We start from the raw sequence: 24,249 nt of genomic DNA, 5'->3' as shown, positions 1-24,249 counted from the left end.
TTCTTTTTTAAAAAGAATTATTTTATTTAACTTTATTTACTTATTTATTTACTTAATTTGACCAGAGAAGGACAGAATGAGAGAAAGAGAGAATGAAAGTGAAAAGCAAGCCGCTAGGTCTGGGATTTGAACCTCAGTCTGCCACGTGGGAGACCAGTGCCCTTAACCACCATGCCACCTGCTGGCCCCAATAAATAATTATTTTTTTGCTACAGGGTACGTGTGCTCGCCGGAGAGACAGAGAGAGACAGAGAGACAGAAAGCGAGAAATCACCCCCCAGGGGGATGGCCACGCTGCAATCCCTTCTCCTTCATTCTCCTCTCGGGATCTTGGGCTTGCACGCACATGCGCCCGGCATGAGTTTAAGCCACTGGGTCCGGGACTCAAACTGCAGGCGACTACATGGAGTTCAGCGACATAGCCATTACGCTAACTGCTGGTCCCCCTAATAAATAAATCTTTAAAAAAAAGAAAAAAGAAAGAAAGAAAAGTATACGAGGTGTGTGTGCATGAGTGCCTCAAATCCCAACAGGATGGAGAAATGGAGAAGGGATTGTGGCATAAATGTGCCCCATTGGGAGGTGTTCCTCCTTTCACCCCTTGTCTCTCTCTGGCAAGCAGACATGCCCATTGGCAAATTTAAAAACAAACATACGAAGGCTGGCAAGTGACATGGTGATTAAGAGAGCTGGACTCCCACATGGCTGACTGTGGTTGGAATTCTGGACCTGGCAGCTTGCTTTCTCTTCTCTCCCTCTCTCTTGTTCTTGCTCTACCCCTCTCTGGTCAAATTAAAATAAGAAAGTAAATAGGTAAAGTCAAATAAAATGATCCTTTAAAAAAAATAAAAACAATCTATAGTACATATTTCCTACAAACAGGTTATTTACTGATATTATGGCAGTACAATGATAGAAGTCAGAAATTTAACATTAATATAGTACTATTATTATCATAACATTAAATAAATGAATAAACTAATCTACAATCTATATTCAAATTTGCCAGTTGCTCCAGTGATATATTTTATATAAAACAGTCCACAGTCCAATCTAGTATCATACATTGCATTTAGTTGTATACCTCATTAATTTTCTTAACTCAGAATAGTTCCTAGTCTTTCTTTGTCTTACACGACTGACAGTTTTGAGGTATATAAACCAGTTATTTTGTAGAATGTCCTTCCAATTGATATTCCTCCTGATTAGATTCACGTTATATATTTTTGTATCACTACAGGAATGATACATCTTCAGTGCCACATCGTTTTCATAACCTTATAGTATTTCCTAATATGGATGTACTGTGATTTATTATCCCCTTACTGCGTGACTTTATGATGTTTCCATTTTTTCTAATTTACTTATTTATTTTTACATTTTCCCACATTTACTTTACATATAAAAAAATTTTAACTCATACTCCATAGTTCTTGACACTTAATAAACAACTTTCAAAATTTTAAAAAACTGAATTTTAAAGATGTTTGAAATATTAGTTATAATTTTGTTTGTGACTCTTTAACAGAAACAGTGTGGTTTTAAATATTTTTGAGAAAATATTTACATGTCAACTACTTAAACTGTTGGAAAGCAAACACCCAGCACACAATTCACACATAAACCTTCTCAATTCAGCCCTGCCTACCAAATATTCTGTGATAGACCATCTGCTAGCAAAGATCAGTCTCTGTTTCTTCCTTCAAAGTCCTCAAAATAATCCTCTGGTTATGGCTGCTTTTTCACAATCTCTACTGATTACAATGCTGGGCTGGAAAAGTTCAGCTTATTTTATAGCATGAATTCTTTCATATGGCTTTTCTAATCCTCTCTGCCAGTCACAACTGTTAATGGTGCCAGGCCATCTTTCTAAGAGCTTCTATTGGCTTATTTGAAGTCTACCTTAGTTTCATAATTTCCTTGTTGAAGCTTCAGATATGACAGTCCAGTGAAAACCCTGTCTAATAATGAGTATTTCCGGTTTCTGATTCAAGGCAATAGGTATTATTGAACTTATGCAAGTAACCATTCTGCCACTAAATAAGAATATTCCCAAATATTTTCTGATTTCAGAGGGATCAAGAAGGGAGGAAAGTTTGTTTCATTTAAAGAAACAAACAAGAAGAAAAAGCATTTGAACAAATTGCCAAACCTATCAATAGCTCAAAAGAAAGCAAAATCCTTAAATTGGGAAAACAAAGCATAGTAAAGAAAAAGACAATAATGTTTTACTTGAAAGTCATGAAATTCCATTTCACCAGTTAAGTCTTTTTTTAAAAAATTATTTATTTAATTTTATTTATTCATTCATTTTAGTTTTAATTTGACCAGAATGACACAGAGAAAGAGAGAGAGTGAGAGAGGGAAAGTGAAAAAGCAAGCCACCAGGTCCAAGACTTGAACCATGGTCGGCCATGTGGGAGTCCAGCACTCTTATCCACCATACCACCTGCCAGGCCCACCAGTTCAGTCTTATATAATTAATCTTCTGTTGAATTTGCAGTCTTACTGTGGTCCAATCTTTCTGTTTAAATCCTGGAAGTTAGCATTCAACCTTATTATTGATATTTCTTGTCTCTAGCATTAAGTTGGTCATTTTCTTGGTTAGTTTTTGTTCTCTTATTTCTGTACGTGTGTCTTAGTTTTCCTGGTAAAGCACTCCTTTCAGAAGTGCTCTGATGTTGGTAAAGTCTTTTAGGTTTTGTTTATCTGAGATTTTTTTTTTCTTTTGAGAAGTTTTTGCTATAAGGCCTGTGTGCTCACCAGAAAGACAGAGAGAGACAGAGAGACAGAAAGCAAGAACTCACCCCCTGGGGGGATGGCCATGCTGCAGTCCCTTCTCCTCTATTCTCCTCTTGGGGTCTTGGGCCCACACCCACACATACCCGGCATGAATTTAATCCACCGGGTCCGGGACTCGAACCACGGTCGACTACATGGGAGTCCAGCGACATAGCCAATATACCAACTGCTGGTTCCCTGAGAATGTTTTTTTATCTTTTCTTCCAATATGAAGGATAGTCTTGCTGGGTATAGTATTCTTGGTTGAAACTTTTTTTCACTTAACACTTTGAAGATATTTTCCCATTCTTTCCTTGCTTGCATTGTTTCGATGAGAGGTCTAATATTAGCTTGATGGGATAACCTTTATAAGTAACCTGACATTTCTCTCTTGCCAGTTTCAGTATCTTGTCTTTGTCTGTGGTTTTGGCCAATCTGGCTATGATGTGCCTCGGAGAAGATAGTCTTGGGGTGATTCTTTGCATTTCTTGGATCTGGGTATTTGACTGGCTCTCTAGATTGGAAAGTTTTCTTCAGGATTTCTTTCTTTTTAAAGAATTATTTTTATTTAACTTTATTTATTTAATGTTATTTATTTGTTTATCTTAATTTGATCAGAGAGGAACAGGGAGGGGGAGAGAGAGAGAGGGAAAGTGAGAAAGCTGCCAGGTCCCAAACTTGAACCGCGGTCAGCCACATGAGAGTCCAGTGCCTTTAACCACCATGCACTTGCTGGCCCCATCATCTGGGATTTCATGGAATAGATTATCAATGCCCTTATTCATTTCTTCACCTTCTGGGAATGAGTTTAAGCGACCGGAATCGGGACTCGAACCACAGTCAACTACATGGGAATCCAGCCATTTAGCCAACTGCTGGTCCCCATTTGATTCTTTTCATGGTGTGTATTTCCTCTTAGATCATGCAAGAACTTCCTCACCTCCTGGAACTTGTCTCTTTTCTCCTGCAGCTTCTAGAGTTCATTGTCTTTCAGCTCTTGCATCCCGTTCAGTTTTGTTACTATGAATTTTCTGAATTCTCTATCAGACATTTCCACGAGTTCCACTGTACTGTCTGTGGATGATGAAGGATTGTTCTTTTCACTTAGGGGAGAGGTATTTTCTTGGTTTCTCATATTTCTTGTGCTTCTGCAGTGGTTTCTGGTCATTCTGTGACAAAATCTCTCTTCTGTATTTTGCAACATGGTATCCACAGAAAGAGATTATGAATTCGGATTTATAAAAAGAAGTTTCTTCCTTAGAGCAGGAGATTCACTAAGTGTGGACGATTTTAAGGACCCTTGTCTGAGTGTTTCCTTGGTCCCTGAACACCCTGGGACCAGATTTAAAATGGCTTCTTGTCTGAGTGTTTCGGGGTTTCCTTTTTTTTTTTCTTTTAGAGAGATTTTTGTTACAGGACACTTGCGCTCGCTGGAGAGACACAGGGAGACAGAAACAGAAAGCGAGAAATCATCCCCCAGGAGGGATAGCCATGCCACAATTCTTCCTCCTCCAGTCTCTTCTTGGGGTCTTGGGCATGCACACACCCCTGGTGTGAGTTTTAAACTGCTGGGTCCATGACTCGAACTGTGGTTGACTATGTAGGGGCCCAGCGATGTAACCATTACACCATCTGCTGGTCCCATGATGTTTCCATTAAAAAAAAAAAAATTAAAAACCATGCTTTAGTGGATGTCTTTCTAAATGTCTCTATATGCATACTTGCCAGTTCTCCAAGAGCTCTTTCAAGACCCTTCACATACTGCTAGCTGTACCTTTTTTCAAAAAAATATTTATTTAATTCCATTTGTTATTGCTATTATTTTTAAAAATTCAAGTTGACCAGAGAGAGACAGAAGGAAAGAGAGGAAGCAAGCCACCAGGTCTAGGACTCGAACTGCTGTCGGCCATGTGGGAATCCAGCGCCCTTAAATACCATGCCCCCAGGTGTACCTTTTAATATTGTTGCCTGAAGAAATACATCTGTGCCAAAGGGGCTCTGGCTTCTTGCAGTTTCTTCATGATTCTTCAGGTTTCTAACCCCAAATAAGGAGCTTGTACCCTTATACTGACATGCTTTTCTTGACCTCTTTCACTCCCTTAGGAGCCAGACAGTGATGATGAGTGGCAACAGCTGCTAGAGATCACCCAGCCTAGGCCCATTCAGCTAAAGGCCCCTCTCACCCTGCTCTGCAATCCTGACTTCTGCCAGTGCATCCAGAGTCAGCTACAAGAGGCAGGAGGCCAGGTAATGGACAGATGGATAATGTGGATGGGGTTTAAGACTATTTTTACAGGTGAAGTGTTAAAACACATTAATACAGAGGGACCAGCAGGTGGTGTAGTGGTTAAGGCACTGGCTTCCCACATGACCAAACCTGGTTTGAGTCCCAGACCTGATGCCTGGAAAAGTCATGCTGGGTGTCTGTATGTGCATGCTCAAAATCCTGGGGGGAGAATGGTGAAGGGATTGCAGTGTGGCCATCCTCCCTGAGGGATGATTTTTCATTTTCTGCCTCTCTCTTTCTGGGCATGTGCCCTATGGTAAAACATAAAATAAAAACAAAACAAAACAAAAACAAATTGAGGAGCCAGCAGGTAGCATAGTGGTTAAGGAGCTGGACTCCCACATGGCTGACCACAGTTCGAGTCCTAGCTTGAAACTCATGCTGGGTACATATGCATGCATGTCCAAAATCCTGAGAGGAGAATAGAAGAGAAGGGATTGCAGCATGACCATCCCTCCTGGGGGTGATTTCTTACTTTCTCTCTCTCTGTCTCTCTCTCTGTGTTTCTGGCAAGCACATGTGCCCTATAGCAAAAATCTCTCTTAAGAAAACCAAACAAGAAATCAGCAGATGGTGAAATGGTTAAGTTGCTGGACCCCCACATGACTGACCACAGTTTGAGTCCTGGACCCAGTGGCTTGAAACTCACACTAAGCAGATGTGTGTGCATGCCCAAAATCCTGAGAGGAGAATGAAGGAGAAATGATTTCTCACTTTCTGTCTCTCTGGTGAGCTCATATACTGTATAACAAAAATCTCTCCAAAACAAACAAACAAACAAATGAAAAACACACAAAAAAACAAAAGGGACCAGCAGGTGGCATAATGGTTACATTCTGGATTACCATGTAGTCGACCGTGGTTTGAGTCCTGGACCCAGCACCTTAAAACTCATGCCAGGAGTTAGCCTAATGGCTATGTTGCTGGACTCCCATGTAGTCAACCGCTGTTCAAGTCCCGGACCCAGTGGCTTAAAGTCACGCCAGGCGTGTGTGCGTGCATGCCCAAGATCCTGAGAGGAGAATGGAGGAGAAGGGATTGCAGTGTGGCCATCCCCCCTGGGGGGTGATTTCTCACTTTCTGTTTCTGTCTGTCTCTGTCTTTCTGGTGAGTGCATGTGCCCTATAGCAAAAACCTTTAAAAAAAAAAAAAACAAAAAAAAAACACCTCATGCCAGGCATGTGTGCTGGTGTGCTCAAAATCCTAAGAGGAGAATGGAGGAGAAGGGATTGTGATGTGGCTACCCCCCTGTGGGTGATTTCTTGCTTTCTGTCTCTGTCTCTCCAGCGAGCACACACACCCTATAGCAAAAAAATCTCTCTTAAAAACAAAACAAAACATCAGCTGGACCTGCCAGAAGCACGGTAGTTTAAGTAGCTGGATCCCACATGGCTGTGTAATTTGATTCCTGGACCTATTGGCTTTAAAAACATGCCAGGCCTGTATGCATGCATGTTCAAAATCCAAAAAAGGAGGGACAAATAGAGGGGAAGGATTGTGACATGACCATTCCCCATAGGAGGGTTCTTTCTCACTTTTTTTCTCTCTCCCTGTCTCCTGCCAGTTCATGTGCTTCCTAGCAAAAATGTAAGTGAAATAAAAGCACATCAGCTGACATAAGGAAAAGAGAAAGTTTGTCCTTTTCCAATTCTTTCAGTATCAGAGAGGTCTTCAGAAAGTTAATCAGAAAATGCATATTGTAAAAAATTTTCATGGATCTCAGAATTTTTACATCAAAGTAAACTTGGATTTTAATTCTATTTTCTATAAACTTTCTGAAGTGCCCTCTTTTTTCTTCCCTAGTATAGTTCCCCTAGGAAATTTTCCCTTCTCTCTTTCTCTGGATTTCAGACTCACAAAGAAAGGAATGCAAACATTGCATCTGCTTTGCCACCTCCCTGGGAATACCTATTATCTGACTCTCTCTCTCCTTTTTTTTTTTTTTTAGGTTTTTGCCATATAACATGTGCACTCACCAGAGACAGGGAGAGGGAAAGTGAGAAATCACCCGCCAGGGGATGGCCACACTGCAGTCCCCTCTTTTTCAGTCTCCTCCTAGGATTTTTTTGTTGTTGTTGAGATTTTTGCTATAGGGCATATGCTTGTCAGAGAGACCCAGAGAGACAAAGAGAGACAGAGAGAGACAAAGTGAGAAATCATACCCCAAGGGGATGGCCATGATACAGTCCCTTCTCCATTCTCCTCTTTGGATTTGGGCATGCATGTACACATACCCAGCATGAGTTTCAAGCTACCAGGTCAGGGACTCAAACCATGGTCAGCCATGTGTTGGTCCATCACACCATGTGATAACCATCATGCCACCTGCTGACCCCTCCTCTTAGGATTTTAGGCATATATGTGCCTGGTATGATTTCGAAGCTATCAGGTCTATCACTTGAACTGTTGTTAGCCATGTGGAGTCTAGCATCCCAACCATCGCACCACCTACTGACCTCTCCTTTTTTTAACCTCTGATAATATTGATTGCTTTCTGTTTCCCATATGCCACCCAGATCCTGAAGGGTATCTTGGAGGGTGCTTCCTGCATCCTCCCTGCACTTCGGGTCCTCAGCAGTCTGCTGTCCAGCTGCAGTGACTCTGTCCTCCTGTATTCCTTCTGTCGGGAGGCAGGGCTGCCTGGGCTACTGTTTAGCCTACTCAGACACGGCCTGGAGAACAACAGTATCCAGCAGGTAAGGACTAGCCTGGAGCTTCTGAAGACTGACAGAAGGTTCTTTTCCTTAAATTTTTCTCTTTAGACTTCCATCTCTGTTTGCCCCAACTGCCGTGGGGCACACACACACACACACACACACACACACACACACACACACACACACCTGGCATGTTTTTTAAGCTGTTAGTGTCAGGATTCAAGCCACGGTCAACCATGTGTGACCGTGCATAGGACTTAACCACTGTGCTATAGGGCTATCCCAAACCATAGGTTTTATTGACCTGATTTTACAGATCAGGGTACTGCAGCTCAGAGCTTAGCCTGTACGCAGACACTAAGTGAGCACAGACAATAATTGGAAGAGTGAGAACTGAGATGCAGTGCATTTGCTATATCCTGCTGCAGTTGAGCTGAGGACAAGGAGCCCTTTTAAGGTCAGAGTGGAGACACAGTTAACCGGCCTCAGCTGAGACAGCTGCAAAGCTAAGCTCTACTGATGATATCACTAATTAGTATTATTACTCTTGGATGATTTTGAGGAATTTGGAAAGAGAGTTTTTTGAACAATAGAGCAAGGCCAAACATGATACATTGCCAGGCTGTTTATAGTCCATTGGTTGACACTTGGTTAGCTCTAGATCTTCCCTCTCTGCCCAGACTTCTTTCCCCCCTCTTCCTTTCTGTTTGACTGGATCTCTATATATCTTTTTTCTTGCTTTGTCTTTTCTTCTCCTCCTCCTCCTCTTCCTTCTTCTCTTCTTCTTTTCTCTTTCTCTCTTCTTCTCTTTTCTTCCTTTATTTTTAGAGAGAGATTTTTGCTATAGGGCATATGTGCTCACCAGAGAGAGAGAGAGACAGAGAGACAGAAAGAAGAAATCACCCTCTACCCCAGAGGGGATGGCCACATTGAATCCCTTCTCCTTCATTCTCCTCTCAGGATTTTGGGCATGCACACACACATGCCTGGTGTGAGTTTCAAGTCACCAGGTACAGGACTCAAACTGTGGTTGACCATGTGGGAATCCAGTGTCTTAACCACTGTGCTACCTGCTGGCCCCTTTTCCTACTTTTTATATTTTCTGTCTCCAACCCCCTCATTACCATCACTCTCTCCTCTTCCCTGGCAGTGCTGTTGGTATGGGACCTTCTTACAGGACTTGATGGCTGTGATTCAGGCCTACTTTGCCTGCTCCTTCAATCTGAAGAGGACCCAGACAGATGACAGGTGGGAGACGAGGCTCTTCTGAAATGTTGGCCAGTTTGTCTCCTGTTTCTACCCCTTCCTAGTTGGAAGTCAAGTGAGAAGAAGCTGAGGTTTATGACAGGTTTGGGGATCACCTGAATGGTCCCTTAAGTTTGCTGTTCCTTTTAGGGCCCTACAGCACCTTCAGCTTCGTCCAAAGGCTTTCAGGTTTTAAGAGTCAGCAGTCATCATGGCCCTAAATAGAAGAGCCAAGATGTGAACAACCTAGAGAAAATGGCAAAGAAGGGGTTTAGATTGTGTGTGAGTGTGTGTGTGTGTGTTTAGCGAGAAGTGGGAGGGTGCCTTCTGTTGTGTTCCTTAGCTGAGTCTCCTTCTTTCCTCGAACCAACCTATTCACCATACCTGGGTTTTTAGTAGACAGATGAGAAGAAACCATGGGGTCATTTTTTCCCAGCCTACAGGTGTTTCAGGAAGCTGCCAATCTCTTTCTGGACCTTTTGGGGAAACTGCTGGCCCAACCAGATGACTTTGAGCAGACTTTGCGAAGGGACAGCCTTATGGTAACCTGCCCCCACTTTCAGATTTCTATTTCTCCTATCTTTTCCTGTGTTTCCCCATCCTTTCTTTTGATTATATTGTCAGATCAAGTTAATACAACAAATGTTGCTGAATTCCCACTATGTACTATGTGAGTAAGAGAAAGTGCTTGCCTTCAAGAGACTAGGGATCGTCTCACAGGAGAGCAGTAAACTGATTAAGGACTTCAGTGAAAAGTATGTTAAAACTTCAAGTAAAATCCAGACACCACTGAAGAACATGCCGTTAGTGCTATTTGGAGAGTCATAGAAGAAATTTTGAAGAAGGAAATGATCTCGGTTGAGAAGCATAGTGATTTGCCAGGTAGATGAGCAGGAAAGCAGGAAGGACATTCCAGAGAGCAAAAGCAACACATGTAAAGACCCAAAGGCATTAAGCAGTAAGGAGTATTTCAGGGAACCCAAAGAAGTATTTCTTCTTGTGAAGACTTGTAGACCATCTGCTTTCCAACTGTTTTTCCTAAGGACTAGTAAGCTTTACAGATTCTCTCCCCTAGGTCCTAGAGGTAAGGGACGAAAATAAAAAAGAGGGGTTGAGAGAAAATAGCCACGTTCTGACTGATCCCAGAGGAGATGGTTAGAGAGGAACAAGTGCTGTAAACAATTGCTGGTCATTGTTCAAACTTGTAATTGGGGAGACGGATCTTGGCTACATATGTGCCTCCAGCTAGGTGTTCATTCAGACATTTCTAGGCTGAGATCCTATTCTAATAGGATGGGATGCTGCACCTTTTCAAGTCAAAAAGCTTTTGATGTCTAACCTAAATTCTGCCCAGCAGTGATTCATGTTACTGGCCAGCACTTCTCATGGTATTGTGCAGTGAGTAGATGAGGCATTTGGAATAATTATCCTTCCACTTGAAATTCTGGAACAGAAGGACTGGCTTGGAAGGGACCCAAGAATCCCTAATAATTCTTTTTATTTTTTTGAAGAGGTTTTTGCTATAGGGCACATTTGCTCGCCAGAAAGACGGAGAGAGACAGAGAGACAGAAAGTGAGAAATCACCCCCCCGGGGGGATGGCCATGCTGCAGTCCCTTCTCCTCCATTCTCCTCTTGGGATCTTGGGCATGCACATGTGTGCTTGCACATGTGTGCGCACGCACACGCACCTGGCGTGAGCTTAAGCCACCAGGTCTGGGACTTGAACCGCGATCAACTACATGGGAGTCCAGCTACATAGCCATTACACTAACTGCTGGTCCCGCAATTCTTTCTTTAAAAAAAAGAATTATTTTAACTTTATTTGTTATTAATTATTTTCCAATTTGATCAGAGAGAGAGGGAAAATGAAAAAGCAAACCACCAAGTGTGGGACTTGAATCGTGGTTGGCCATGTGGGAGTCCAGTGCCTTTAGCTACCACACAGCCCTCTGGCCCCCCTATAAATTCTTATACTCATTGTCCACAGATAACACTTTGATAAATATTGTCTAGGGAGGAGTTGGCGATTGGAAGGATTGATACCTAAAATTCTTATCCTAGAAACATGAAGGCACTTATACTGTATTTTCACTATGGGGAAAACTTAGAATTAGATAACTGTTTATCTGGATTTTTATCTTCTTTTCCAGGTTCTTAGTATATTCTTGGTTCATTCACTGAGTCCAGTCACTTTTCTGATCCCTACTGCTATGTCTGTTCTTGTGTCCTTCAGTGCTTTATTGTCCTATGTGAAGCCATGGATGGGAATAGCCGGACCATCTCCAAAGCCTTTTACTCCAGCCTATTGACCACACAGTGGGTTGTGTTGGATGGGCTCCTTCGTGGCTTGACAGTTCCACAACTCCCTTTCCACACACCCCCAGGTAACCAGAGTGGGGAGAGGGAGGTTCTCTTGACTTACTTGTTACATAGGTCTGACTCCACTCTTCCTATTGCCATCACCTAGAATAGCACCCAGTGTTCAGTGGGTGCTCAAGAAGTAATTAGAGAATGAAAGAATGAATGGGGATCTGCGAAAAAATGAGGTTATCCTGTATTCCTTGCCTTTCTCCATAGGAGCCCCGCAAGTAAGCCAGCCCTTGCGGGAGCAGAGTGAGGACCTTCCTGGAGCCATTTCTGCGGCCCTGGCCGCCATATGCACTGCTCCTGTGGGCCTGCCTAGCTGCTGGGAAGCCAAAGAGCAGGTCTGAGTTGCATTTTTTTTACTCTTCTTATCTGTGCTGCCAGAGGACTTCAGAAAAGCAGATAAACAAGCTTTTATGTCTCCCCTTATTCAGTACTTCCAAAAATATATGTCCCCACCCTGAGTCTGGGCTACTTATAGACCACGAAATAGCCAAAATCCTAGAGCCTGTGACCAGCAGGTTAGTGAATAAACTGCCCAGGTGGTAGGCCAGCTGATCCAAAGCTACCTGTGAAGCTTCCTCAAGGGCTTGGGATTAACAAGACTTTCTTGCTCTCAGTTATCCAAGAACACTTAGGCTCTGTACCTGCCTACACTGGGGCCAAATGAGCCTATGACTATTGGTTCTCCATTGGTCATGAAAACCGGGAGTAAAGAGGTTTGAGGTTCCTGGTGAACCTTGCTAGAGTGACTAACAAGAGATTGAGAGTCCTGATCAATTGGAGGATTGGCATAATGGGGAGAGGAATGAGTCTTTAGGTATGTCTCATTAGGTCTCTCGGCATTTGGCCAGTCAACTGACTGAAGACAGCAGCCAGCTGAGGCCATCCGTCATCTCGGGCCTTCAGCATCCCATCCTGTGCCTGCACCTTCTCAAGGTATTTTCTTCCCATAACTCTCAACACCTTGGATTTCTTTTTATCTCTCAGGACAGAGACAGAGAGAAGGAGAGAAAAAGAGTGAGATGGACACAGGGACCCCGAGAGAGAGATTGAGAGTCTGATTTAGGGACCCTCTTGGGGGCTGGGAGGTAACGTGGTGGTTGAGGGCACTGGACTTCCACATGGCTGACTGTGGTTTGAGTCCTGGACCTGGTGGCTTGCTTTCTCACTTTCCCTCTCTCTCACTCTGTCCGTCTTTGGTCAAAATTAAAAATAAGTAACTGAATAAATAAACTTAAATAAAGTTAAAAAAAGAAAAAAGAGAGACCCTCTTTGAGGACTCCTCTCTGTCTTTAAATCTGTTAAGCTGAGAAGACCTCTCTGTTACCCAGTCTTTACCAGAACTGAGTTGAATCTCTCTCTCACTGTCTCACAGCCAGAGGAAGTTCTAGCATACTCCCAAGTGTGGAGACCAGATGTGCTGAGAGACACTAGCCTCCTCTTCAGCTGAGCCTTCTAGTTGAGGAGCCCAGGGGCTACTATGACTTGCTGACAGACTCCTTCCCACTCCCGTAGGTTCTCTATGCCTGCTGCCATGTCAGTGAGCGCCTGTGCCGTCTCCTGGGGCAAGAGCCCCTGGCCTTGGAGTCACTGCTGATGTTGGTCCAGGGCAAGGTGGGCCAGCAATGTAGATGGGCAGTCTTGTGGTGGCCCCTTATCTCAGCAGAGGTTTTTCTGATATCTTAGGCTTCCTTTGTAGGTGAAAGTGGTGGATTGGGAAGAGTCTGTGGAAGTGACTCTCTACCTTCTCTCCCTTCTTGTCTTTCGGCTCCAAGATCTGCCTTCTGGGTGAGTCATAAAGTAGGGTCTCTCTGAAGAAGTCTTCTCCCCGCAGAGCTAACCCTGACTTAGAGTATGGGGAATGGCACCCTAAAGCCTAAGGAGAGATTGGGACAGAGAGAGTGAAACTTTATAAAGAACAGACCTAGTTCCTGCCAGCTCTGTGCCTTGGAGCTAGACATGTAGCCTACTTGAAGGGCACAGGCCGAGGGAGAGGGCAGGTCACTTACCAACCTCCTTGTGACCACACCTTGATGTGTCTTCCTGTTCCAGCATGGAGAAGCTAGGCAATGAGATTGCTACTCTCTTTACGCATTCACACATCGTCTCTCTTGTGGTGAGTTTTCAACCTTCCCCTCCCCATTTCACCTATCATCCAACTTGCCTGGGAGTCGGGGAGTCATTGTCCCTTTTTCAGCTGTTTCTGGGGGTATACTATTGGACAGGATAGAGACATAAATCTTCTCTCTGCTTTTCCTGAATACCATTCAGATTCGAACATATCTTCTCCTTACCTCTCTTGTAGAGTGCAGCGGCCTGTCTATTGGGACAGCTTGGTCAGCAAGGGGTGACCTTTGACCTCCAGCCCATGGAATGGATTGCTGCAGCCACACATGCCCTGTCTGCTCCTGCAGAGGTGAGCCTACCAGGGAAGGCACAGCCACGATTACTCTGAGTCAGATTCTAGGACTGCCTTAAGGGGGAAAGACTGAACTCTTGGAAACCTAGTGTAAGCTAAGGCATGGAAAAAGAACTGAGGAGTCCTTTTACTGCCCTTTTGCCTCCCCAGATAATAGGCCCCTCTGAGCCTATGCTAGTCAGGGCTTCAGATTTCTTTTTATGTTTTTAAATTTATTTTTAAAGTTTGCTGATGGCATATGCACTTACAGGAAAGAGAGAGGAAAAGTGAGAATTCATCCCCCAGGAGGGATAGCCACACCACAGTCCCTCTCCTCTGCTCTCATCATGGGATTTTGAGCAGGCACACACATGTCCAGCATGTTTTTCAAGCTACTGGATCTGGGACTTGAACTGCTGCACAGTCAGATATGTGGGGTGCAGCCACCTTAATCACCATACTATTGACTGGCCCTTTTTTTTCTTTCCTAAAAAGTTTATTTATTATGACCAGCAGATGGCATAATGGTTACACCACTGGACTCACGTGGTCTACTCGGATTTGAGTACCAGACCCTATGGCTTAAAGCTCATGCTGGGAATGTGTGCATACGTGCCTAAAATCCCAAGAGGAGAATGGAGGAGAAGGGATTGCTTTCTGTTTCTCTGTCTCTGGTGAGCACACATGCCCTATTGCAAAAATTTTTCCCATAAAAGTTTATTTATTTCCTTGGTGGGGGAAAGGAGGAGAGACTGCATCCCCAACAGGGTCTTTTTTTTTTTTTTTTTAAGTTTATTTTATTTATTTTATTATTTTTATTTTTAAGAGAGTTTTTTTTTTTCTTTTTTTTAAGTTTATTTTATTTATTTTATTATTTTTATTTTTAAGAGAGTTTTTTTTTTTCTTTTTTTTAAGTTTATTTATTGTGACCAGCAGATTGCATACTGGTTACACCACTGAGCTCTCATGTAGTTGACCAGGGTTCGAGTACTGAACCTGGTGACTTAAAACTCACATTGGGCACATGAATGTGCGTGCCCAAAATCCATAGAGGAGACAGGAGGAGAAGGGATTGTAGCATGGCCATCCCTTCTGGAGAGTGCTTTCTCACTTTCCCTCTTTCTGATGGTGACATCCTGCTGTAGTTTATGAGCAGTGCACTTCCTCTTTTGGTCTTTGGCACTTTCCTGCTTAAGGATTTCTTCTCTCAGCTTTCTTCTCTCCATCCTCTTTACTACAACTAAAAAGAGCTTTTAAAGGAAAGTATTTTCATTTGTTTAACCAATTACTATTGAGCACATAAATATGTATTGAGTGCTTTGGACTGTCCCAGGCTTAAATGATAGATCAGTGAGTAAAAGAGACAAAAACATCTTGCCCATGACGAGCTTGTGTTAAGGCTGTGTAAGTCCTCAGTGGCTTCCTACTGCTTTTGGGTGAAGTCCAAACTCATTAGCCTGCTTCTCAAAACTCATGTGTTACTTCTGGGCTCTGTAATCCTCCTGGTACACTTGTCCAACCAGCATGGCCCTGCATGGGGCACTGCAGAGCCAGGCTGGACTACTCAACCTTCTGCGGCTGAGGCTTAGAGACAGGACCCTGCGGTGGTGCAGTGCTAGCTTTGCTGTGGGCAATATGGCCTACCAGACTGGTTTCTGGGATGTAATACCAGAAGAGTTACCACTTCCAAAATTTACTTGTTTTTCCTCTCATTCTCCTTTTTTAAAAAGTATTTTTCTAAGGTTTTATGACACAAGTCATATGAACTCATTGGAGAGAGACAGTGAGAGTGAAAGAGAAATCAGTCCCCAGGGAGGGTGACCATGCCACACTTTCTTCTTTATTCTCATTGCAGGATTTTGGGCATGCACACACATGTACCCAGTGTGTTTTTCTTTCTTTAGTTTTTAAAAGATTATTTATTTTACTTACTTTTTTTTTTTCAAGTTTGACATAGAGAATGTATGCTCACCAGAAACAGACAGAGAGAGAGAGACAAAGTGAGAGAAAGTGAGAAAGTAAGCCACCAGGTCCAGGACTTGAACCATGGTCGACCACATGGGAGTCCAGTGCCTCAACCACCATGCCACCTACTGCCTCTCCCCAGTGTGTTATTCAAGCCACTGGACCCAGGACTGAAACTACATAGTTAGCATGTGGGATTCAGCCACCTCAGCCTCCACCTCATCTATTGGCCCTCCCTTTTAAAAGTTTTAATCCATTAGTTTCCTACCTTCAGTAGGTAGTGTTCAGCACTCTGAACTGTGCTCCTCAACCTTTGTTTAGCAAATATTCTCCTAAACTGTACTTATTTCTGTGTCTGCTTACCCTACCAGACTATATATTTAGGAATAAGCAGGAGCCACGACTGTTCAGTCCAAAAGAACTCATCCCATTCCTCCAGGCCAAGGGGGAGCTTTTTCTGCCTGACTGGAATTGACACATAGGCATTTTGAGGCCACCTCATCCCTCTTGGGGATCTGCATTCTTCTTACTTTTTTCAACAGGTCCGACTGACTCCACCAGGTAGCTGTGGGTTCTATGATGGCCTCCTAATTCTTCTGCTGCAGCTCCTCACTCAGGTACCATGCATCTTGGGGTGATAAGGAGAGAGAAACTTGGCATTTTGGGAGCCACTGGACAAGAGGAATGAAGAAGCAACCCACATCTGCCTCTCCTGTAAACTGCTATACCTGTGATAGCTCGAGACTTGCCCTGCCTGCTCTCAGTATGCACCCTTAAAGTAAAGACCACTCAACTGTGTCCCCTCGGATCCAGTGGGAAGACAAATGAATTTCCTGGTTTTCTGCACACATACACTTTAAGAGGTCAGGAGGTTGAGGTCAAGAAAGGGAAATAAGGCAACAGGAAACTACTAGGAAGGAAAACAAAAAGAATTACTTGTGGACTCCCTGTCTTTCAAGGTTAGGGACAGAAATGGGAGAAGGCATTTATTTAAACTCTGACTTTTGCCTCCCCACTCACCCTCTCAACTTTTCTCCAGCAGGGGAAGGCTAGCCTGATCAGAGATGTGACCAACTCAGAAATGTGGACCATTCTGTGGCACCGCTTCTCCATGGCCCTGAGGCTACCCAAGGAGGTACCCTCACAGGAAGATGAGCTGTCACTCTCCAGTCTACCAAGCCCAGGGCCAGACTGGACACTGATTTCACCCCAAGGTATTTTTCTATGTGCTTGGCCTCATTTGTAGGGCCAGCATATTTATCCTTTCTTAAGAGAAGGCAGTCTAGAAGTGGGTTAATCCACACAGATTGCTGCTGCTGCCTGGGCAGGGGATGGCAGAATGTGCATCGAGCTGCTCGGGGATGGAGAAAGGACTGGATACATGCTTCCCTGAGAGCAAGGGGGAGCAGGGGTATCTGAACCTCTCACCTGCTCTGCTGGGTCTCCATTCTTGGTGTTTCTAGGCATGGCAGCCCTGCTGAGCCTGGCTGTGACCACCTTTACCCAGGAACCCCAGTTATGCCTGAGCCACTTGTCCCAGCGTGGAAGTGTCCTCATGTCCACCCTGAAGCACCTGCTTTCCCCCAGCTTCCTGCATCAGCTGGGCCAGGCGTGAGTTTGAGCTAGAAGAAGGAGACTGGACGATTCAGAGCTAGCAATGGGGAGGGAGAACCGGGAAGGCAGGAGAGAAGAGCTGGCAGCATGCTGTGAGGCAAGAGATGGGATGAGGATTTAGTGGGAACATAATACTTGGTGTGACTGATGTTGGGGAAGGGGAGCTGAGAAGAGAGAGAGAAGGCTTGCAAAGGGCAGATAAGCAAGACAGGCCTGTTCTGCACTGTTCTCCTAGGCCTCATGGGTCTGAGTTTCTCCCTGTCGTGGTGCTCTATGTCTGCCAGCTGCTCTGTTTCCCCTTCGCCCTGGATGTGGATGCTGACTGCTTGGCAGATATCTTGGCTGACCTCAGAGACTCAGAAGTCACAGTCCACCTGCTACAGGTACTTGGGCAGCTACCTAGGCATCAAGATGGGAGAGAAAGATGACCTGCCTGTTTCCTCTGATTCACTTCCAGCAGCACCAGGCTCTCCTGGACCTCTATAAGAGTGGAGTATCTGATTTGACCTGAGAGTTGTAATGGAAACAGTTCTCAGGCCTGGGCAGAGGCAGTCTCCTGGGCTGGTGTCACCTTCTCTATATTAGGCACCCATCTGATTGTTCTAGAATTCAGTGGGGAGAACACCCCAGTCCAGGAACTGGAGACTCAGCTCCTTGACCAGAAATCACTTCTCTGGCAATTCATGCTGTTACCCAGAGTGTTTTTGGAGACAGAAGGACTGAGGCCTTACAAAGCAATGAAGGTGCTTGGAATGAACCCGCTCTCTCAGGCTCCAGCGGAGTGTGGTAGAGCAGGACTTCCAGCTCTCTGTGGCAGTTCTCCCCATAGCACGTTTTTTCTCTCTCCCAGCTTGTAAACTTCCTATTCAGCTGCAGGTACTCCTTCTCTCCCTGACCCTTTTACTGCATCCCTATCTTCCAGGTCTGCTGCCACCATCTTCCATTGCCACAAATCGAGCTGCCTGTGAGCCTCCTTACACGCTTGGCCCTCACGGATCTCACTTCTCTCAACCAGTTTGTGAGCACGGTGGCAGCCTCCCCTAGGACCATCATCTCATTCCTCTCGGTTGCCCTCCTAAGTGACCAGCCGCTCCTGACTGCTGACCTTCTCTCCTTGCTGGCCCACACTGCCCGGGTACTGTCTCCCAGCCATTTGTCCTTTATCCAAGAGCTCCTGGCTGGTTCTGATGAATCCTATCGACCTCTGCGCAGCCTCCTGGGCCACCCAGAGAATTCTGTGCGGGCACGCACACATGGGCTTCTGGGACACTTGCTCCAACACAGCATGGCCCTGCGTGGGGCACTACAGAGCCAGGCAGGACTACTCAACCTTCTGCTGCTGGGGCTTGGAGACAAGGACCCTGCTGTGCGGCGCAGTGCCAGCTTTGCTGTGGGCAACGCAGCCTACCAGGCTGGTCCCCTGGGACCTGCCCTGGCAGCTGCGGTGCCTAGTATGACCCAGCTACTTGTGGATCCTCAGGCTAGTATCCGGCGTAATGCCGCTTCAGCTCTGGGCAACTTGGGGCCTGAGGGGCTGGGGGAGGAGCTATTACAGTGCCAAGTACCCCAGCGGCTCCTAGAGATGGCGTGTGGAGACCCCCAGCCAAATGTGAAAGAGGCTGCCCTCGTCGCCCTCCGGAGCCTCCGACAGGAGCCGTGTATCCATCAGGTACAACCAGGGGACTTGTGGGCCACAATGGGCAGGGCGCCTACATTTCATGGCATTTCTCTGAGCTAGTCTGTAAGGAATTGAGATATCCAGAAATCCAAGCTGTGTTCTTCCCTAGGTGCAGGAAACCCAGGGAAAGCAACTTAGAGATGAGTTTTCTTTTTTTTTTTCCCTCTCTCTCTCTTTTTTTTTTTTTGCTATAAGGTGTGTGTACTCACCAAGGAAAGAGAGAAATCACTCCCTGGGTGATTTCAATCCCTTCTCTGTTCTCAGGATTTTGGGCATGCACCCACATTTGCTTGGCGTTTTTTAAGCCACCGAGTCCAGGACTCAAACCACACAGTCAGCCATATGGGATCCAGAGCCTTAACCTCAATGCCATCTGCTGGCCTGAGTTTTGCCCTTTTTAGAAAATGATTATTTTATTCGACTGTATTTATTTATTTATTATGTTTGACCAGAGAGGGACAGAGAGAGAGAGAGAGAAAGTTAGAAAGCAAGCGGCCAGGTCAGGGACTTGAACTACGGTCAGACATGTGGGAGTCTAGTGCCCTTAACCACCGTGCTACCTGTCGGCCCTGAGTTTTTCATTTTTTATTCCTACCCTGGAGAAGGGAAGGGAGCTAGAAGAAGGCTCCACCAAGTTAGGAAAAGGCTGAGTTACTCAGGACTGCAGCCGATCTCTTGTACAGGCAGTGTGGGAAGGAGATAAGGGAGGACTGGAAGATGTAGAGATACAGAGTGACTTCATCCCAGATGCCATGAAAGTGCTAACCATTGGGTCGTTGGAAAAGTCATGATGCATTTTTTTAAACTATTATTTTAACTTTATTATTATTATTATTATTTTTCCGCTATAGGGCGCGTGCGCTCACCAGACAGACAGAGAGAGACATAGAGACAGAAAGCGAGAAATCACCCCCGGGGGGATGGTCACGCAGCAATCCCTTCTCCTCCATTCTCCTCTTGGGATCTTGGGCACGCACGCACACGGGCCCGGTGTGAGTTCTAAGCCACCGGGTCTGGGACACGAACTGTGGTTTACTACGTGGGAATCCAGCGACATAGCCATTACGCTAACTGCTGGTTCTCAGCTTTATTATTATTTTCTAATTTGACCAGAGAGAGAGAGAGAAAGAGAGAGAGGGAAAGTGAGAAAGGAAGCCACTAGGTCTGGGACTTGAACTATGGTTGGCCATGTGGAAGTACAGTGCCTTTAAACCACCACATCATCTGCTGGCCCCTATATATATATATATATATATATTTAAAGAATTATTTTTTTTAACTTTATGTATTAATTTATTATTTAAATTTGACCAAAGAGGGAGAGAGAGCGAGAGAGAGAGAGGAAGCAAGTTGCCAGGTCTGGACTCAAACCGCAGTTAATCATATAATAGTCCAACACCCTTAACCACCATGCCACCTGCCTGCCCTAGCCATGATGCATTTTTGCGTAGAAAAACAGATCCTGACTTTTCTGATGACCCAATATCTTTCTTAGCACTTACCATATGAAAAACATCACATTAAACATTTTACCTTCATTATCTGGCTTAAACTATTATTATCCTCACTTTGCAGGTAAGGAAATGGAGGTACAAATTATTTAACTTGTTCAAGTTACAAAGTGCATACGTAAGATTAGGTTTCAGACTCAAGAGTCTGAGTCCAGAGCCCCTACTCTTGACCACTAGTCTGTTCTACCTCTTCTGCCCGATTTTCAGTATATGAAAAGCACAATGGATAGATCATGTATCTCTCTATGATGACAGAAATGACTAGGTTGGTGCAAAAGTAATTGCAGTTTCAGACTGAATTTTAAATCATCGCAACTAGGCTCAAACACATCTTTATTCATCAAAATAGGAACCATTCCAATTTACACATTTTTGCCAATGAAAAATAAGTTTGATTATTTCTAGTTTAAAAATCTGTGCTTTGAGATTCAACAAACTCTTGGAAAGCATCTTCTGCATATTGCTGGTTGTGGAAGTATTTTCTCTGAAAAGTTGTCAAGATGCTTGAAGAAGTGGTAGTCGGTTGGTGAGAGGCCAGGTGAATATAGCTGATGAGGCAAAACTTTGTAGCCCAATTCGTTCAACTTTCAAAGCGTTGTGTGGTTAAGTGTGTCATGTGGTTGAGTGTTGTCATGGAGGAGAATTCAGCCCTTTTTGTTGACTGATGTCAGCTGCAGGTGTTGCAGTTTTTGGTGCATCTCATCAATTTGCTGAGCATACTTTTCAGATGTAATGGTTTTACCAGGATTCAGAAAGCTGTAGTGGATCAGACCCCACCAAACAGTGATCATGACCTTTTTTTTGGTGCAGGTTTCATCAAGCCACTGAGCCAATTGTTGCCAGTTGTCATAAAATTCACTTTTCGGGACCAGCAGTTGGCACAATGGCTATGTTGCTGGACTCCCATGTAGTCGACCGCGGTTTGAGTTCCAGACCTGGTGGCTTAAACTTATGCCAGATACGAGTGCATGCGTGCCCACCTAAGATCCCGAGAGGAGAATGGAGGAGAAGCGATTGCGGCGTGGCCATCCTCTCTGGGGGGTGATTTCTTGCTTTCTGATTCTTTGTCTCTCTCTGTCTTTCTGGCGAGCGCATGCACCCTAAAGCAAAAACCTCTCCAAAAAAAATTAACTTTTCATCTCATGTCACAATCCATTTGTGAAATGATTCATTGTTTAGAATAAGAGAAAAATGACACTTAAAGCTGACAGTTTTTAAAATTTTTTGGTCAGCTCATGAGGCACCCACTTACTGAGGTCTTTCACCTTTCTAATTTGCTTCAAATATGAAACAACTGTAGAATGGTCCACATTGAGTTCTTCAGCCACGTCTCCTGTAGTTGTAAGAAGATAAGCATCAGTGATTGTTCCCAATTGGTGATTGTCAATTTCTTTTCTTTTTTCATTTTAGATGTTTATGCCTTAGGACATGTGTGTTTGCTGGGGGGTGGGGTGTGGAGAGAGAGAGACAGAGACAGTGAGAGGGAAAGTGAGAAATCACCCCCCCCCCCCCCCCGGGGATAGCCACGCCATTACTTCTCCTCCATTCTCCTCCCAGGATCTTGGACAGGCACTCACACATGTCCAGTGTGAGTTTCAAGCCACCAGGTCTAGGATTTGAACCATAGTCAGCCATGTGGGAGTCCAGTGATGTAACCACTTTGCCATCTGCTGGCCCTAGTTGTCGTCAATTTCTGATGGCCAGCCACTGTGTTCCTCATCTTCAAGACTTTTGTCTTCTTTGTAAAACTTCTTAAAACACTACTGTACTGTACATTTATTAGCAATTCCTGAGCCAAATGTGTTGTCGATGTTGTGAGATGTCTCCGCTAAACTAAATGGATGAGAAGATCCATTGGGGGCTGGCAGGTGGTATGGTGGTTAAAGGCACTGGACTCCCACATGGCTGACCGTGGTTTGAGTCCTAGACCTGGTGGCTCACTTTTCTCACTTTCCCTCTCTCTCTCTGATCAAACTGGAAAATATTAATGATAAATAAATGAAGTTAAATAAAATACTTCTTAAAAAAAAAAGAAAATCAGTCGAATTTGCTCTTTGTCTAACATTATGTCCATAATCTAACATACATATAAAATAAGTAACAAGTTATCAGCAAAAAAACCCCATAAAGCAATAAATGCTCATTAAAATGATATATAACATAATCATACTTATTTAAGAGTGGATCTACTATCAAATGGCAAATTTCAACAATATAAAAATCACAATTACTTTTGCACCAATACAGTAGCTCAAGGTGATAACATTATTGGGTAGTTCATGCAGAATAGAAATTTGACAGGATAGTGTTGATATTATGGAAATATCTGGCATTCTGTATGGAGAAATAATAAGGATTCTTGGTAGGAATGAGATTGGGATCCAGTGTTCTGAAATCAGACCTTTTAGCTCTCTGTCAGCCACTGTTGCATTTATTGCCTCTTCTTAGGGGCAAGTGTTTGGGTCTCTTGGTGTCTTGGTCATGGTCTATAAGCAAAGAAAATGAAAGTAGATTCCATGATGATTCCTTGGATATATTCAAGGTTTCTGTGCGTCTATCCATTTTATTCTGACTCCCAATGAGCCCATTTCCTTTTTCTGCAGTGAAAATTGGTAGGTCAAATGATAGTTCTCTGCATCTCTCCCAGATGCAACTGTTCCTGAACCTCAGATCCTCTTCCATCATCTGCTGTCTGTCCCACAGGTGCTGGTGTCACTGGGTGCCAGTGAGAAATTAGCCTTGCTCTCCCTGGGAAATCAGTTACTGCCTAACAGCAGTCCCAGGCCCACCTCTGCCAAGCACTGCAGGAAACTCATTCATCTCCTGAGGCCAACCCACAGCACATGATCCCAGATTCCTGGGGTCCAGCCACCAAGCCTTGCTGCTCTACTATTGCCAACTCTTCCTTATTTTACTACACAAGTCACCAACTCGACTAAGAGCTAAAGAGACTAAAAAGGTGATAAACTGTCAACTCAACTGAGAATGAGAAGATAGAAGAAATGTATGTATAAAGCTCCTTACTTCCCCAGATTCAGGATGATTTTAACCAGTAAACTTTGTTGCTGTTGGTGCCAGAGACTTCTTCCTTTTCTATGTGCAGTGGTCTTTTCTCTAATAACCCCAGGAACATGCTTCTCAGATCTTAGAGCAATACCTCATGGCCAGCCACTGTGTTACTCATCTTCAAGGCTCGTCTCCTTTGCAAAACATTTTTTTATTTTTTGGAAGAGGTTTTTGCTATAGGGCATGTGCGCTCACCAGAAAGAGAGAGACAGAGAGACAGAAAGTGAGAAATCACCCCCCAGGGGGGGATGACCACACCACAATCTCTTCTCCTCCATTCTCCTCTCGGGATCTTGGGCATGCACGCACATGCACCCAGCATGAGTTTAAGCCACCGGGTCCGGGCCTCGAACTGCGGTTGACTACATGGGAGTTCAGCAACATAGCCATTACACTAACTGCTGGTCCCTGCAAAACTTCTTGAACCACCATTGTACCATACGTTTGTTCGAGGTTCCTGGGCCAAATGTGTTGTTGATGTTGCAAGTTGTCTCCACTGTTTTATGACCCATTTTGAACTCCACCTGAGTCATCCCTTTCTTTCTGGAGCTCCTATAATATCTTTTCTTGGGACTAGCAGGTGGTGTAATGGTTACGTTGCTGGACTCCCACATTGTCAACTGCAGTTCGACTCCCAGGCCCAGTGGCTTGAAACTCATGCTGGGGGGGACAGCCGGT

General features: G+C 44.4%; 1 protein-coding gene across 4 annotated transcripts in view; it reads left to right on the top strand.

The window, feature by feature from the left end:
• The window catches only part of STK36 (serine/threonine kinase 36), a 45,363-nt gene extending 21,673 nt beyond the window's left edge, over positions 1-23,690 (top strand). The window contains exons 11-27 of one of the 4 annotated variants that reach the window (XM_006168656.3): positions 4,885-5,028; positions 7,585-7,764; positions 8,876-8,973; positions 9,407-9,512; positions 11,206-11,356; positions 11,550-11,677; positions 12,171-12,275; positions 12,855-12,953; positions 13,039-13,127; positions 13,392-13,455; positions 13,645-13,755; positions 16,245-16,319; positions 16,742-16,916; positions 17,166-17,313; positions 17,552-17,699; positions 18,239-18,985; positions 23,209-23,690. In XM_006168656.3, coding sequence (XP_006168718.1) covers positions 4,885-5,028; positions 7,585-7,764; positions 8,876-8,973; positions 9,407-9,512; positions 11,206-11,356; positions 11,550-11,677; positions 12,171-12,275; positions 12,855-12,953; positions 13,039-13,127; positions 13,392-13,455; positions 13,645-13,755; positions 16,245-16,319; positions 16,742-16,916; positions 17,166-17,313; positions 17,552-17,699; positions 18,239-18,985; positions 23,209-23,352 — 2,712 coding nt within the window. In that variant the 3' untranslated portion in view covers positions 23,353-23,690. The remainder of the gene's footprint in view (positions 1-4,884; positions 5,029-7,584; positions 7,765-8,875; positions 8,974-9,406; positions 9,513-11,205; positions 11,357-11,549; positions 11,678-12,170; positions 12,276-12,854; positions 12,954-13,038; positions 13,128-13,391; positions 13,456-13,644; positions 13,756-16,244; positions 16,320-16,741; positions 16,917-17,165; positions 17,314-17,551; positions 17,700-18,238; positions 18,986-23,208) is intronic. The other 3 variants (XM_006168657.3, XM_006168655.3, XM_027768335.1) reach the window with 3 other exon arrangements.
• The last annotated feature ends 559 nt before the right edge of the window (positions 23,691-24,249 follow it).

Source organism: Tupaia chinensis, unplaced genomic scaffold, assembly GCF_000334495.1.
Source record: "Tupaia chinensis unplaced genomic scaffold, TupChi_1.0 Scaffold145907_1, whole genome shotgun sequence".
Lineage (NCBI taxonomy): Eukaryota > Metazoa > Chordata > Mammalia > Scandentia > Tupaiidae > Tupaia > Tupaia belangeri.
Note: the sequence above shows the minus strand (reverse complement) of the source record. Positions and strands in the feature narration are given on the sequence as shown.